The 16,103-nt window shown below is 40.1% G+C and overlaps 1 protein-coding gene across 6 annotated transcripts in view; it reads right to left on the reverse strand.

Annotated features, from left to right (window-relative positions):
* Nucleotides 1-16,103, reverse strand: part of LGI1 (leucine rich glioma inactivated 1) — a 31,751-nt gene that overhangs the window by 10,818 nt on the left and 4,830 nt on the right. For 2 of the 6 annotated variants that reach the window (XM_082053945.1, XM_082053944.1), the window contains exons 2-3: nt 1,624-2,073; nt 1,188-1,259 (exon numbers count right to left, since the gene is read on the reverse strand). In XM_082053945.1, the coding sequence (XP_081910071.1) occupies nt 1,188-1,259; nt 1,624-1,814 (263 nt within the window). In that variant the 5' untranslated portion in view covers nt 1,815-2,073. Of the gene's footprint in view, nt 1-1,187; nt 1,260-1,614; nt 2,074-16,103 lie in introns of those variants that run through there. The other 4 variants (XM_082053948.1, XM_082053949.1, XM_082053947.1 and 1 more) reach the window with 4 other exon arrangements.

Below are 16,103 nucleotides of genomic sequence, written 5' to 3' on the forward strand. Positions count from 1 at the left end.
GTCCCTTTTGTGATCTATGACCACCTGGGAAAAGCTGCTCAGGAATAAAGCACCATGGAAAAGCATTTAGGTTTCCATAGTAACTGCATTTACCTATTTACCCTGTATCCAAAATTGTACAGAACGTCTGCACCTCCTTATCAGCTCCACTTGAGGTAGCAGAGTACAGCCAGGGTCAGGGCTTCAGAGATCCGTGCCCCAGCAGTTTTCCCTGGGGCTCCAACACATCAACACTGCACCTCTGGCCCCTTGGAGAGTGCTCGGGAAGTCAGTCTGGGACATACGTTCAATTTTCATTTCTATCACATCGGGGAGTCCGTCTTGCCGGCTTTCTGAGGCAAATCTGGGTGTGTGTCAGGCTGGCGGCACATCCACTATAAACAGTTCAGGTTACACCCCCTCTGCCTCTGTATAGCTCACAATTATATAATCGTATGCCCACATTTCTAGGAAAGCCTGTGAGCCTGTAAAAATCCTACATAGAAATGGATCTAATATTTAAACATCCAAAAGCATTCTCTTTCTGTGTATACCTCATCACAGTATTTGATTTTGGAATAACTGCTTAATTTTTTTTTAATTTAAAGGAAATCTTAATTACTTTTTTTTTTTCCCCCCCCAAAGAACATGAGACAACAAACAGGGTCAAATCCAGGCACTATGAAGGCAAACTCCCACTGAAATAACTGAACTTCCACAGAAGTCAATGGAAATTTTACATGGAAAGGGGCTTCAGGACCTGTCCCACCACAATGAAGGGGCCGATCTGAGGGGTTCTGAGCTCACAGTCAGGGAGTGTTGCAAATGGACAGCTTTATACTGGGATCAGGCCCAGGACTGCAGAAAAGAAACAAGAATAGTTGTTGCAATGCCAAAACCCCAAAACCCCTACTGTAATGTTAATTAAAGTATCGTAAAGATAGCATACATTCTGTCACCAAAAGCTTCAACATGTAATCATTCAAAGTAGCACTGACAACAGAAAGCCTTGCAAAATACTAAGTAGATACACTTTGAAAAAATTATACATGTACTATCTTTCAAATTGCTAAAAAGTCTTGTATTTTGTCATCTAATGAGTCTCCTCTTGCTGTTTCTTATAAAATTAATACTTAGACCCTTTCTGTAATATTTGTGCATACATATACATTTAATAACAAAAATTGTATCATATAAATATTTCTCACAGAAGCTGCAGAGATGGTGTGAGCAAAAAACTCCCTTCTGGGATTTTAGTAAAAGCAGATCTCACAAAGGATCTGGAAAGAAGAAAAAACAACCTTATATTAATGTAATCTCATATATCCGTGATTATAATACTGATCTGGTCATCACAGAAAAAATTATGTATATAAGTAAAAAAAAAAAAAAAAAAGAATGTTACAGGTTTCATGTAATATAGAAGAAGGTATAAAATGGTATGTGTGCATATACACAGACAGACAGACAGATGAAAGAGATGTAAAAATCAGGATTGCAGCACAATTTTAACACATTAGCTGATGATTCTGAATGCTGGAGGTACTCCCTGCAGCAAGCATCCTTCCGTATGCACTGAAAACACCACACATCCTAGTTCATTTTAAATCATAAATTAAATAACCAAATGCTTACAGCCCTTACAGTGAGATAACATCAGGCGGAACGCTGCGAGGAATAGATCTGGCATTTTCACATAAAGCATTATCTTTGGTACAAGTACACCAGGCAGGACATTTTGGCTTCACTGGTTTCTTCCCTTCAGTCAGCAAAAGCACAGATAAAAGGCATAAGAAATAAGCAATTCTTCTAAAGGGTCTGCTGGCATTTCCCATTCTTTTGATCCGCTCTCGTTCCAGCCAGTTGAAAGAATATCCCAAAACATGAACAGGGGTTCTTTATTCAGCCATTGGTTGTCTTTCTATAAGTCCAGGTCAGTATTTGTCTCTGCTTTCCCAACCCTTTTCTTTCTCTTTCACTCTGTTTCTGTAGACAGAAACCTGCAGCTGATCTGTATGTTTCCACTCACTCAGGCAACGTACTGCTCAGAGAAGAGACCTGCGAGGTGCTGTAAGATGGGGAAAATCCAACCGGCTGAAAGGAAAGAGAAAAAAAAAAAAGGGGAGAAAAAAAAATACTTGCATCACCACAAAAACACTGAGCACAACACAGCGTTAGATCGCAAAGTGATGTAACTGAGAAATACACTGCTTTCTGTTTTCACAGGGAGGCCCTTTCCCTGTTACCAAAAATAGTACAGCATTATGTTTTGCTGGTGGGTGGGTGAGTGGGTGTGGGGTGGAGTGTATGTGTGTGGGGGGAGAAATCAGTCTTCTCTTACTGGATCCCTACAACCTCGTGAACCTTTGAGAATTATGCTTCACATACTGCAAGCAGCAGAACTAACGGCAGTTATCCACAGGAAAATGAAATCAAGTGAAACCATCAAAAGCATTGCTACAAAAGCTGTTAGATTAATTTTTATCCTTAGCCCTTATTGCACATATTTGCACCACTGAAAAACAAGCTGCCACACATGGAAAATATTACAATGTATGAGAGAATGCCCACAACTGTCAGTCCTAAACAAAATATTTTTTCATGCAAAATAGACCCCAACTGCTGCCTTTTTTTTTTTTTTCTTTTTTCTTTTTCAGAAAAAGAACCGTTCTTACTTGTTACGTGTTTTCTGAGCTGGTTAAATAAAGTGGGTTGAGCAGTGTTCAAAAATGGACAACATTACTTCCAAGTTCAAGTTAAAAAATCTGTTTGCTTGGAGACTGTTTTGATCATTTTAGATGGAAAAAAGGAAATTGCTATTTAAACACCAGCTATGTTAAACCTGTAGTTAAGAATGGACCTTTTAGAAAAGTGACAGGATAGGAACAGATCTTGATGGTAATAAAGAATCTTCACAATACTGTCTGGAGGCTGCAACTGAGATTGGTGCTGGGTGCAGTGTGAATGCTCGGTAAGAAACAGTCCTCAGCCTGAAGACTTTACAGTAAACTACACTAAATATTTTATAGGGAACTTAAGCAGCACCTAAGTGTTATTATATAAAGAATGGTAAGACAAAATTAATGAATGCCAAATAGCTGGAAAGCCAAATGGGATTGTTTTATTTTTTTCCTATATAGGATCGCTATTAGAAGAGTTTTGCAAACTTTAATAGGTCTTGACACTCCCCATCAGACTGGCGGCACTGTTTACATTACACAGATCACAAAACCTACTGGGGTTGACCCAATAGTAGAGAAGTTTAATACAGTCATGTTGACTGTTGGCTACTTCACACAGGTTCTGTCTCCTCACCAGTAGACACCTGATCTCCTGATGAGATTTTTCTTGACTTCTGGTTACTCCTCCTTTGATTCCACATGGCCACTTGGCTCTGACTCCTGCTCTATAGGCCGTGAAATCTCAACATCAATGCTGGGCCGTGCATGTTGTCCTCAGGAACAACGCCAGCAAGGCCCCCGCGCATATCCAGGTATGGGTGCCTGGCAGGAATTCCATATGCTTTGGGTAAAAGATGGCAAAGGGGAACAACAGCCTGCAAAACTGCAAGAAACTCGGTGTATGGATACTAAGCATGACCCCAACGTTGATGAATCCTTGCCTGGGCAGTCGCTGAGGTCTGATCCCCTGGGTGAGAGGAGACCCACAGAGCTCACACCCGGTGGTGGGACTGCATCCTCCAAGGGACTGGGGATGGCCACACATGTCCAGAAAGCTTTCAGGGGCAGAGGCCCACCGCTGAGGGCTCTGCTGGGAGAGGACTCTGGTGCCCGCGATGGGCACGCTCCCCGCCAGCCACCCCTGCCTGCAACGCCAGGGCAGCTGGCGCTGCCTCAGCTCCCCCACTCGCTGCGTTGTGTTTTTTAAAAGCTCTTTATTAATTTAAGTGCAGGCCCATGTTTTTGCTCTTAGGAAAATCTTCCCTGTCAGCAGTCTCTCCCAAAGCAGGATTGACTTCAACTAGGAGTGACACAGAGCTGCGTTATTTCTGAGCCCTTCACTTTCTGTAAGAAAATGGTACAGAATTACAGTAAGCAAATCACTGAAATCGTTATAAAGCAAATGTCGATGCCTTCCCTTGGGCATAAAGGTTACTTCTTGCTCTGCAAATGATCTAATTGCACAACTGAGAAGGGAGCTGGATTTGTGGGGCTTGGGTAAGTCGAGTACACCATCTTCTCCCCTCCAAGATGTGCAAAGTCACAGACCTTGGTGAGGTGAGCACAGAAAATTCTCTAGCTTTTCACTGAAAGAGGAGAAGCCTGGTTTTATTTGTTTGTTTGTTTATTCCTGGCAAAGACACCCATTGCCATGGCAATATTTTGCCATTGACGGTGAAACCCCGTGTTTCATTTCCTTCAGCTCATTCACTGAAATCCACCATCAATTACTTAAGCATTTCTTTTTAGTTAATACTCTAGCCACACTGTGAACCTCCTGAAAACTTCGCAGTGTTGTGGTTTTTCAGTAACAAAAGCACATTCTTCAGCAGGGCAGTAACCTGACTTCAGTTTGGTTGGTGCAGGGAAGCGCCTGTAAGTTTGTTTTCTATTCCAAACTGTATGCCAAAACAACCACTTTTTCCAAAATTGCAAATATTATGAATATTTATAACCGCCCCGTCAGAAGAGAAGCATAAAACACATTTTCCAGAGTCCTTTTGTGCCAAGCTCAGTACTTCATTTCTTGCCATGCAGTGGTTTAAGGACAAATTGGTCCGTGGATTTTCAGTGGCATGTCTGCTCTCCATCCATGGCAACATTTGGCTGCCCTTTCCCTCTGCCATGGCTGTTTGTTCCCTGGCTACTGGAGCAGGCAGTGACCCGCTGTGCCCACATCCGAGCGCCTGCCTCTCGCTCCTTGCTGGCTTGTTGTCGCTGGGGTTTCAGGTGCTGATTAGGCACAATGCGATTGGAAATTTACTTGTTCTTTCTTTCAGCAAGGTTTCAGCAGGGGGATGTCATCTGACAACGCTTCAGCTGGAGGATCTTGGCCCTGCGGCGCAAGGGAGGTGCTCGCTGGCAGACACGTTCCCGCTGGCTCGCTTTCGGGGTCCCGAGCGACACCCCCCGCACCCCGGGCCGCGGCCGCGCGCGCCCGCGCTCGAGCCGGTCTCCCGGCAACCCGCTCCCGCCCGCCGCCGCGCGCTGCCCTGCCCCGCCCCGCCCCGGCGCGCGCCTGCCGGGCTCGCGCGCTGCCCGCCCGCCGGGTGCGGCCGGAGCGGGGCTGGGACACCCGGGAGGGGACGGGCGGGCCGGGGGTGCCCGCGCTCCCCCCGGCGCTTCCCCGCTGCCTCCTTACGGTGGCTGTCCGCTCTGTAATAATGGAGAACCATCCACCGCTGCCCTAAGCACAGCGGTGATCCGCACTGCCTGCACTTCATTGATACCCTGCGATATTTCACTCCTTCACTTTTGACCGGAGCTAAGTAAACCTTAGTCAATTATTATTTCCCACATAGTTACTCTACGTGGTAAGAATCAAAGAGCTTATTTCTTCCAATGTATCCAAATTATTTGGCAACAACAATTTTTGATAATAACCAACCATCCAATGATCCAACAAGCTTGGTGCAGGTATATGATGGTCAAAATTAAACATACTTTTCCTAGTTGTCATTAGAGGTATTCACCACCTACTCATGTTCTTTGGTCAGACTCAGCCCAACTTTTGTGCCTTGGTTTCTAGAGCAAACATATGCATTTATTATTATGCTTATTTACTAAACATACATTTTTAGCCAGTATTATCGAATATCTGGTTAAAAAGTGAATACTCCCATGAGTAAACCTGTTTCCTAAAATATATGAAGAAAGCAAACACAAGTGGTCAGAACGCAAAGCTAAAATTTATTTATAAAAATATTGAATATTTTCTGAGGTATTAACTCTGCTCCACTGACTGTATTTGCATATTTGCATTAGCCCAATATGTTTTCATTAACAACATGTGACAAAATTTAAGTAAGCTTCCTGTGGTTTCATGCTGACTACATTTCCTTTTGCAGATACATATACTGTTACAGTTATCCTTTATTTCATTCTGTTCTAAGAAAATTCTGTTGCCTTTTCTATGCTCAGGATGAGCTGCCTGCACATGTGGCCAAATCCAAAATCCACGGCTGAAGATGGCGAGACTTCAGTGAACTTTACTGTGCTTGGTGTTAAACCCATAATATTTCACCATACAGATGCGCAATAGTCCAAATCACACCCCAAAATTCACGAGTCCCCTAAAGAACAAAACATTGCCATTGCTACGTTATCACTGTGTTTGGAGCAGAAGGGTTTTGAGATCAAAGACTCCTACAAATGTCTCACGAGTCTGAGTTTTTGCTCTCCCCGTGCTGCCCTTTTAACAAATTCTGCAGCAAATGGCAAATTTTAAGCAGCTGAGACCGAGGCTGTACTTTCAATAAACAAAATGAAGTCTTGTGAATTCTAAACACTTCTGAAAAGACTCTGCTTCCTGGTGGATCTGGCACCAAGAGCCATTCCCAGAAGAGGCCTTCTGCAGGTTAGGCATAATAAAACTTGAGATGCCTTTACAACAGCTCATAGCACAGACTAGTCTGGGAATGAGCATGGGGCTGCCCAGAATATTTGTTTTTTGGAAAGTTCTTCTGACTTTGCCCTGTCTTGTATATATAGGTCTGTATTACAGATATCCTTCTTTATTATACCACAGGAGTTTCATTAAAAGCAGAACAACCAGGCCAATGCCTGTCTGAAAACTATGAGGAATTGGCTACTTCATTGCTGCCAGCTTTAGAGGAAAGAAAACCTCGGAGGGTGGTCTCCTTTCACTTGCATAAAGTAGCCAGTTCACAGTTCACCATGGAGCTGGAAGTGATCACCTCTGAAGAGAGTTAGGTCTTTGCTCTCATAGCCAAAAGCACATAGTGGTGCAGAACACCTGTGCCATTGAGCATGTCCAGATGAGTGTGCAGGTGGCTCCAGGACTGCTCGCTGGCTTCGGTATTGACCAATAACAGAAAGTATGTCAGGAGAGATGTACTGTTATCTGAACTGTCATTCTTTAAGAAAAATAGATGCACAATGTATTTCATCCAAAGAGAAACTAGACAAAATTAATCTGTGTTCAGGTTTTATTTTGTTACAACCAAGGGCTTCAGAAATCTATGATCCTTGACAGTTTGTTTTCATTTGCACATTTTTAAATAGTACAGAATATTAGGAATTACCTCAGAAGACACTTTAAAGCTATAGGATTTCTACCCCTTGTGATTTTTGAAAGGCTTTCTCAGGCTGGGAGGAACCCAGGGAGGACACCTCATCCAACCTCTTGGGTTACCAAGAGGGATGAAGGCTCAGAAGCAAGATATGAAGTATCCAAAATGTACTATGTTTTGCTATCGCATGACTTCTAAACAAGTATCACAAAATTTTAATGACCTGATCCATCATTTTGAACAGCTGATATTGACAATACTGTTAATGTTGTGTTTACACGTTCAGCAGGATGATGGTTCATGCCAGTCTGACTGTCTTCCAAGGCAGGCAGGTGAGTGCCACAGCTCAGTAGCTTTACCTTATGTAAGTAAAGAACATAATGAACTATCAAACAGAAAAAATCCATTAACCTTCTTTCAGATCAGACATGGACATAACCTCAGCTACTGGACTGGCCCTTCACTATGAGAAAGACCCCAGTAATCCTACTGATCTTGTTACGTATTGATCCCCAGTTTCCTTCAGGATTGTCTATTCCTGCTCCTCCGAATGGGACTGGATGCTTGTATAAATCCCAGAGCTGGGATTCCTCAGCTCTACCCTAACTCCTGCCTTCTGGTTTCCCATGGAGTGGAACCAGTTGCTTTCTCAGATTTTTACAAGGCTCATAAGCTCCATTACAAAACATTATGCTTTGCAGCACACAGTCCAGTAGCATGAAGTTAACTGCTCTCCTGAATACCAGACACTTTTCTCCAGCTCCAGACAAATAATTCCCACTTTGTTTCTATTGTATGCATTTTGCTTTGAAAATGCTGAGAATGGATATTTAGAGATGGGGGGGAAATGAAAGGAGCAAACATACAAGCTCAAGAGCAAAAGAGAGCCCAATTCAAAGACATGTGAAGCTGTCTTCATGGTTCACAGCAGGAACTGAGACTGCACCTAACGCAGAGGAAAGTATTAAGAGATGAAACAATAATGAAGAACACCAGCTTTTCACTTGTTGCAGAAATCTGCACTGTCTCACTCTTCAAAGAAAACCTTCCAGTAATTAATTTAGATTCTGAGAAGATCAGTACCTCACGTGTGCAAGGCTAGAAATGGGGGTGCTTTTCAGCCCGACAACATGCCCATCCAAGTGGACCTGACATGAGATTCATCACCCAGTGTGCATCCTACTGTAAGATTAAAGCACCCTCTATAGGAACTTCTCAAAGAGCAAAAGTTGCATTCAAATACACAAGCTACTTTTTTGCCTTTCTCCCCCCTACAAGGCCTGATCAGACATTAAGAGCATGATGCAACTCAGAAAATCTATGGTTAATTTATAATTGGAAATCGTCTCATGACTTCTGAAGAAAATGACATGGTGATATTGAGAACATAGTTCTGTGCAACATGTTCCTTAATAGGGTGGTTTCTCTCTTCCCCACTCTTCCACGGGCTCTTGCTTCTGACCCTTCCACAGCTTGCTACCAGTGTTTCCATCTCTAATGCTATTCTCTAAACTGGATCAAATAAATTATCTGGTAAGAAAAACAAAAACCAAATCACATACTGAACAAGCCTAAATCTGTCCAAAACAAAACAAGAATTGCTAGAGCCAGAACAAGCAGCTGAGGACATGAGCAGGCAGGGAGCATTGGTTTCACTCTAGAGAAAATGTATAGCGAGCCACGTGTTTGAGGGGCAGATTGATGTCACAAATGCCCACAAACATTTAAGTGAATCATAGGATAGAACTGGTCACAAACTACCTCTGTCTGGACCAAACAGGACAAAACAGAACCTTGCAAAATGCCCTACAATTTAGCTAACTTTGTTTAAAATTTATTATGTAACTGAAGGACAGACACCCAAGAGGTATATACAAACTGATATATTATAATTATGATCTCTGCTCTACCAGCCCCTTGCACTATTTATTGATTTAGTAGTTGTTCATGGGAGGTATTCTTCGTTCCTACAGTGAAAGTACCAAGGGATAGAAAATCCCGTCCAGAAAGAACCCTGTATCCGAAACAAAATGTCCCAGATTTTCAAGTGTGAGCAAGTGCTTTTACAGACCCAAAACAACATACCACTGTCACTGTAGCTAAATGCCATTTAATTGGCAGCTAGAGAAGTCTATAGTACATTTATTCATGGAAAAATGTTTGAGCTCTTCCAGTTTGCCAAGATGCTAATTAAAAACAGACGGCGTGTTATAAAATCCTTTCCTTGACCTGTGCGATCTTACATTGCCCTTCTGTACTTTGTTCATGGCCTTGGCTCACTGCAATTATTCTAATATTTATAAACTTGTATTGAATTTTCCTTGTCATTTTACAGACAGAAAAAAGTAACTAAATGGTATTTATTTAAATGTACATAGGAAATTTATTTGTTACATGGCAGAGATAATAAAAAGGCTTTTGAGGAGAGAATTAAAACAGAAGTTTTCTACGTCCTGAATAATTCACAATGAAAGAAATCTTAGTGCCACTGAAGTCACTGAAATAGTTCAAGTAAAAGGCTCGCTGGAGTGCCACTGACATAATGAATTGCACAATGAGAAGGATGTGCCTCATCAAATGCAAACTACTACTTCACCATTGCTAATCAAAATGCTTTACAAGTCTGGGATTTGGATCGGTACTGAAGCATTTTAAGGGGTTGTTGCTGATAGCTCCACAAATGGATTTTACTGACTTTTTATTGTTCTTAACAATTCATGTAATTTGGAAAAACACCTTGTTTTGGTAAGAGTTCACGCCTTGAGCAAATACTTGAGCAAATACCTTGAGCAAATACTAGATCTGCCTGGCACCCACGGCAGGCTGCGGTGAGCACACCGCCACCGCACAGGTCCAGCAGATTCTCTGTCGTGTCAGATACTGCTCCAAGCTGAACTCCCCCATCTCTTTTCCTTACGAACCACATCCCCCTGCAGAGGGGATCTGGAAGGCTGAAGAAGTGCATCACATCTGCTTGCTCATATGTCAACATGCCATTTACTCTGTACAGCTTTAAGAAAGGATTTGCTCTTTTGGCTGCTGGCTCTCTCCTTGTAGTGGGAAAGCAAAACCAACACAACATCATTATCTAAGAACTGGCTGTAGTCTTAAATGCAATTTTCGTGGCAACAGAGAGATACATGTTTTAGTTACGACTGCTCAGAAGCTAAAGGATTTTCTCTACCTTGAGTATGATAACGTTTACATTTTTACTTTACAATGCTTCCTACATATCACTTTTTTAAGACGATGCTCCATATTCCATACAGCCAACTTTCTTTTAGACACCGGTCACATTTAGGCATCTTCAAGTTTCCACTGTTGCTGCCCTTGTGAAGGCGAAGAGTCATTAAAACTGGAGGGCCTAATTCCCAGCCTCGACATAATAAATCACTAAGAATAAGCTCCTTCATGAAGCAGTGTAGTTCCCCAGCTAAATAAATGGCACACACTACTGATTAAACAAAGGCATATCTGGCTTTTTTTCCTAAGCATTTTTTGAAGCAAACATTAATATGTAAGAGAAAAACAGAAGGACAAAAAAAATCAGGAGTGAGCACTCAGAGAGCAGTAGAGACATCACAGGAACCGAGATCTTGGACCCCAGGCATTGGGAAGGGACACCTGAGAAAAATGTCCCTAGAGAACTTCTTGGAGCAAATATTGGCTGAAAAGAGCTCGGAGCTGCAAATAATCTGCTGTTCAATTTGCTCTTCACTCTGGGAAATGAATGCTATACATTCTTTGCAAATAAAGACTGAATCAAAGATACCGGATTCCATTAACAATTTATTTTCCTCAACAGAACAATCTGAAATAATGAATTTTTAGATAACTGCTCAGGTCAGAAGTAGTAATAACACTTTACTCAATGTTTCTGACACGTCTGCCTCCCCTCAGGGAGGCAGATCTCCCTTCACATCCACATTATATGTATTAAGATCTCTTTCTCTCTCAAGAGCTATATATAGCTTCTATTCACAGGCAAGCACCACAACCACTTATTCATTCTTTTCATGCTTTACCTGCTGTTTTCAAGGCTGCCCTGATGCTAAAAATAGCTTCGCATATTAGAGGAGGGTTGCTATAGATTCCGAATGGGTGCTGTTAGGAAGACAGCTACATCTCTCTTTGCTGAGGACACGGAGAATCCGCGTGGATGTGGCTGACGGGCAGATGTGTCATTGTCTGTGACCTGGGCTGCGCTGCCCTTTCAGAAGGACTCTCAGGCTCCAAGGTGGGGGGTATTTGTGGTGTTCTAAGTCTGCACTGAACTGCAAGTCAATACAAAACACGGCTGTCACCACAGGTTTGAGGCTTTGTTTTTCATACTGCAGTGTTAGATCACAGTGCAACAGTACTTTCATATATTAATAGCACATTAGCTTCTTTTTAACTGGGCAAACAATTTAATATTTTGTTGTATGGGCATATTTTCGTGCAGGCATTGACATCTCCAAGTAAGAAGACATCAAAATGCTTTGCTAGTTGTTCTTGCTACAGAGTTGAAAGGATGACAATTCATCATCTATTTGATTACCTTCAAGACAGCAATGAAACAACATCAAAAAATTGTACTACATACTGTTGTTTTAAACTTCTGGCAGTGTGTCCTCTGACAATGCTGACAAAGCTAATGTTAATTTTGCAAGTTACCTTCCAGTCTACAATTTAATGGATACAGCAACTAAAAAACTGTTTATATTTAACTTTCCAAATCACATACTGCATAAAACAGTGAAGCATGCTACAGATAAGTGTCATTTGATTGTTAAGGTTATGAAATGTACATTTTCAAAATTTATCCAACAAATATTTTAGAATTATAGGACAGGTTTTATTTTGTCAAGCCTGAACATGTGGAAATTTTGATGACTGTCTCTAGAACATAGTTATCTCAATACTCTGCAACTAAAGGCACCTTAAAGTATTTTCCAACTTTTAGAAATCACTTTTCTACATTAAGAGAGTATCACTGGTTACATCCTTTCAGGACAATGAAGATTGGATTAATGGAGATAAGCAAGTGTCACTTTTCTTTCATAATGTAGGAAAATCCAAAGTGCTAACAATCTGACTTCGAATTTAAAGGCAAGATACAAGAGTTAAAGGGCAAGTTGCAAGGAAGAATGGATGTCAAAGTACTGGTCATTAAAGTAACTCCCATGTAGAAACAGGGGAGTTTTATTCCACAGTGTACATTAGCTCCCAAACATGTCATAAACCAGGTTCATTTCTGTATGCCGATTACCCTAAACTTACTGAGCTATGTTAACTTTCTAAAAAATTAGGTTACAATTAAATTACAATTAAAAGTTGAAGCTCAACAGAAAAATGTATGAGAAAGATTACGCTTCAGGAGTCCCATAATAGGAACTGAATTTAATGTTTCATCTCCAAATACCAGTTTTCCTAGTTCTCAAAACTTATGGATGGACTACGGCCATACCTAAGATCAATGAGGTAGTCAGAATAATACCTTCCTTTTGTTAACAGACTCAGATTACAAAAACCAGCCAAATACTGACTCTGTCAAGGCTGAGGTTCAAATAAAAGTTAGTTGTACAGGGAAGGAGTGTCATAGATTGACTAAGACAACATTATTAAAATATACTAAAAGATCCTGACATAACCTCAAATAATACAACCCATCTTTTAAGAACTGTGTGTTTGAGGACAGTGTAATGCAAACTTGAGAGAAAATTCCATTATATGCTAAAAGAAATGTTTTTTCACTAAAATCTCACTACACATCCTGACCCTTATCTTCCATGTGCTTATATTTTATTTCCATTCAAGGCAAGTCACCTAGGTATGTAACCGTTAACATTTTAATGTATGGCTTGCAAATTGAATGAGGTTTTAGCAAGTAGCAGGATCTTCCCCAAGGTACAAGCTTTTTATTTGCTATAAATACTCTCCACAGCAATTTTTTGAGTCTGCCATTTTTACTTCTAGAATTGTGGATATTGTGTGGCTCAGTGTTGCTGGCTGTTAAGTAACATAACTTGATATTTGAAACTAAGTTAGACTAATTGTTCCCATTTAGGATAGTTATCCTTCCTTTTCCACTTAGGTGCCATGGAATGAATAGTGTCCTGGCAATACCTTCAATTGAAAGGTAGATAGTATTTCAGCAGTTTAAGTTCTGAATTATATTGGTGATTAAATAACACAAAATTGTATTTAATTTGAAATATAAACCCCATTATTTCCAAAATCTGGCAATTGGTAGTATCGTTTTACTAATGAAAAGTCAGTCCTAGCAGAATGGCTAATGGTATTATTAATTGAGGTCTTACAGTAGTACAGTCTTACAGTGCATGTTCATTAAAATAAAGAAATAGGAACTTTTACTGATTCATGCTACTTCAGTGCACAGAGCAGCCTCTCTATATCCCTGCATCCTTCAGTATCCATTGAATGATTAGCTACGGAGCACCTCAAACTAGATACAAGTTGAGCTTTGATTTGATATCATCAGCCTCCACAAGCAGTCACAGTACTACTTCACTATGTAAGTAAACCCACTGAAATCATAAGGTGAATGAGGGTAGATTTTGACATCGTTATACCTTATCATGCTCTTATACCTTATTTTTTAAAAACTGTGTGATTCTATACACTTGAATACACCACTGTATATTGCAAATAATCTCTGCTATGAAATATTTTCTTAGCTTTAGGACAACCAGTGGAAAACACTGCGATGAGTGCGTCGGACCAGCTGCACAGTTCAGTTTGCAGGACTGACTTTCTTGATTCCTGGATTAAGTACTGAACTTTTGGCTAAGATGCAGCAGAGCTCTAAAAACAGGTGCTTTCTGGATCACCTATGTAGGAATGAGGCCTTATTTCTCTATTACATTATACCATGCACTCAGACCCTGAGGCACCTTTCTTTGCTAGGTTTTCTAGAATGCTAGGTACAAAAACACTGCTGAACTTGTTACTTGTCACTCACCTTTTTATACAGAAGATTCCACACATACAACTGTCATTTATTTGTAACTTCCTTCAATTCTCATGATAAGTGAATATTATGAATATATATACACAGTAGACATTATGCACAAAAATGCATATCAGGAAGCAAGGGAATGCAAATCTTTTCCACTTTGGTTTAAAAGTGCAATGGACTGTAATTTCACTCACATATTCTTTTTATTTTCACTTAAAAAAAAAAAATCCAGTGGGAAACAAATTTCCCTTCTTGGATTTATGCATTTGAATGCCATCAGTTGCTTTCCACCATAGCAGATCTAGACATAAAAGCAGGATTAAACATTCTTTACTCTCTTAGGAAATTTTCATACTTTGGGGAATTTAAGAATAATGCACTTCTAAAATCTCCTTAAATGAAAACTGGAACACATCGGAGGAGTTAGTTTCTGTATTCCACTTATTTCAATGCAGGTTGATAAAACTAAGTAGTATTTTGTGCATATTGATAATTACTTTTTAATTAAATTCTTGATAGGCTGAAGTGACTATTCTTGTTTATGCCTGCCTACATGCAAGTGTAATCTTGTAGTGAGCTTTGTTCTCAGTAGAGCTGCCAGACTGTAAGCTCTGGAGACCACCATCACCTGCCATAAAACAAACATGGCACTAGAAGTGACAATTAAAAAGAGATAATATGGGAGGTTGCTTCCAATATTTATTTATTTTTTTTATGAAGGTCTGCTTTATTATTTCCATAACTGAGTTAGTTAGTCTTTATAGGGTCATACTGGAATTATTTACAATACACATCTTAACAATGGCTTGTAGCCTTGTTCATTTTAATGATATTTTTTGAAATGGACAGGAATTTTAGCATCAAGGTTGTTGTTACAAGTGTTCCTTTAATTGCAAGAGAATGAATGAAACAATCTTGTTTTCAAGATATTATGTTAAGATTCTTGCATAACTCTGTAGTTATAGTTAAGAAAATTAAAAGAGATGTTAGAAATTAAAAGTTATAGTTCTTCATATATCTTTGATTTATTAGTGTGTTAAGAGTGTAAGTGATGCTGCCATCAAATAAAGTTTTGCACATGACTTAAACTACTCCAGTCCATGATAATGAAGATTAAGGCTGCTCCTCTGTGAACGGTAACAAAAAAATTATTTTGTGAATTGTGCTTAAAGCTGAGAGGCCTCTTCTGTGTCACAGGACGTGGAGTTAATGGGATAAATCAGGTTAGGATGTATTTTCTAAGATTGTGGCCTAAACTGGGATTCTATTTACCAAATTGATCAGCTAAGAATGAGGGTGCAATTTCCTCATATTTTGCTTCTTGGGAGATTTTCACATCAAATGGAAGTTTCAACTCCATTTTTAATAAAAGCCTTTGATTTTTGTTTATCCTATCAGCAGAGCAAACGTAAACTGGAATTTGAGACATGCACTGTCCTCTTCTTGAGATTTGCATTAGGGTTTATAAAACTAACTCCCAAACTCTGGTCTCAAAGTAAATGCTCTGTTGATGGCCAAGAGAAACACCATCTTCAGATAAAGTCTGACAGTGCATTAGGCAATAAGTAATTGTGGAGGAGTTGTGGAGCAGTTGTGCAGAGATATGTTCACTGTAGCAGTATAGGAGCCTGGAATAAGAAAGGTCTGTGTGTCAAATTCTATTTCATAAGGCCTTCTAAAATTCCATCACCTGTCAGATCTGCCTTTAGTTATATAGAATCAGAGCCAGATTAAAAAAAAAGTTTCTGTATTGTTTGTCACATGGGAAGCCTTAGTGTTCCAGAAATCCTGTCCCTACACGATATATCTGAAATTGATCCCCAATGGTGGTAAATAGGAATAATTAAGAGGAAAATTTCCAACCATAATTGAAATATAGGAAATTCTATACTCTTATAATAGGGTTGGATATCATATTATTATCTCTATTTCATATTATTAACAAATACA

This window comes from Streptopelia decaocto, assembly GCF_964273445.1.
Source record: "Streptopelia decaocto genome assembly, chromosome: 5".
Lineage (NCBI taxonomy): Eukaryota > Metazoa > Chordata > Aves > Columbiformes > Columbidae > Streptopelia > Streptopelia decaocto.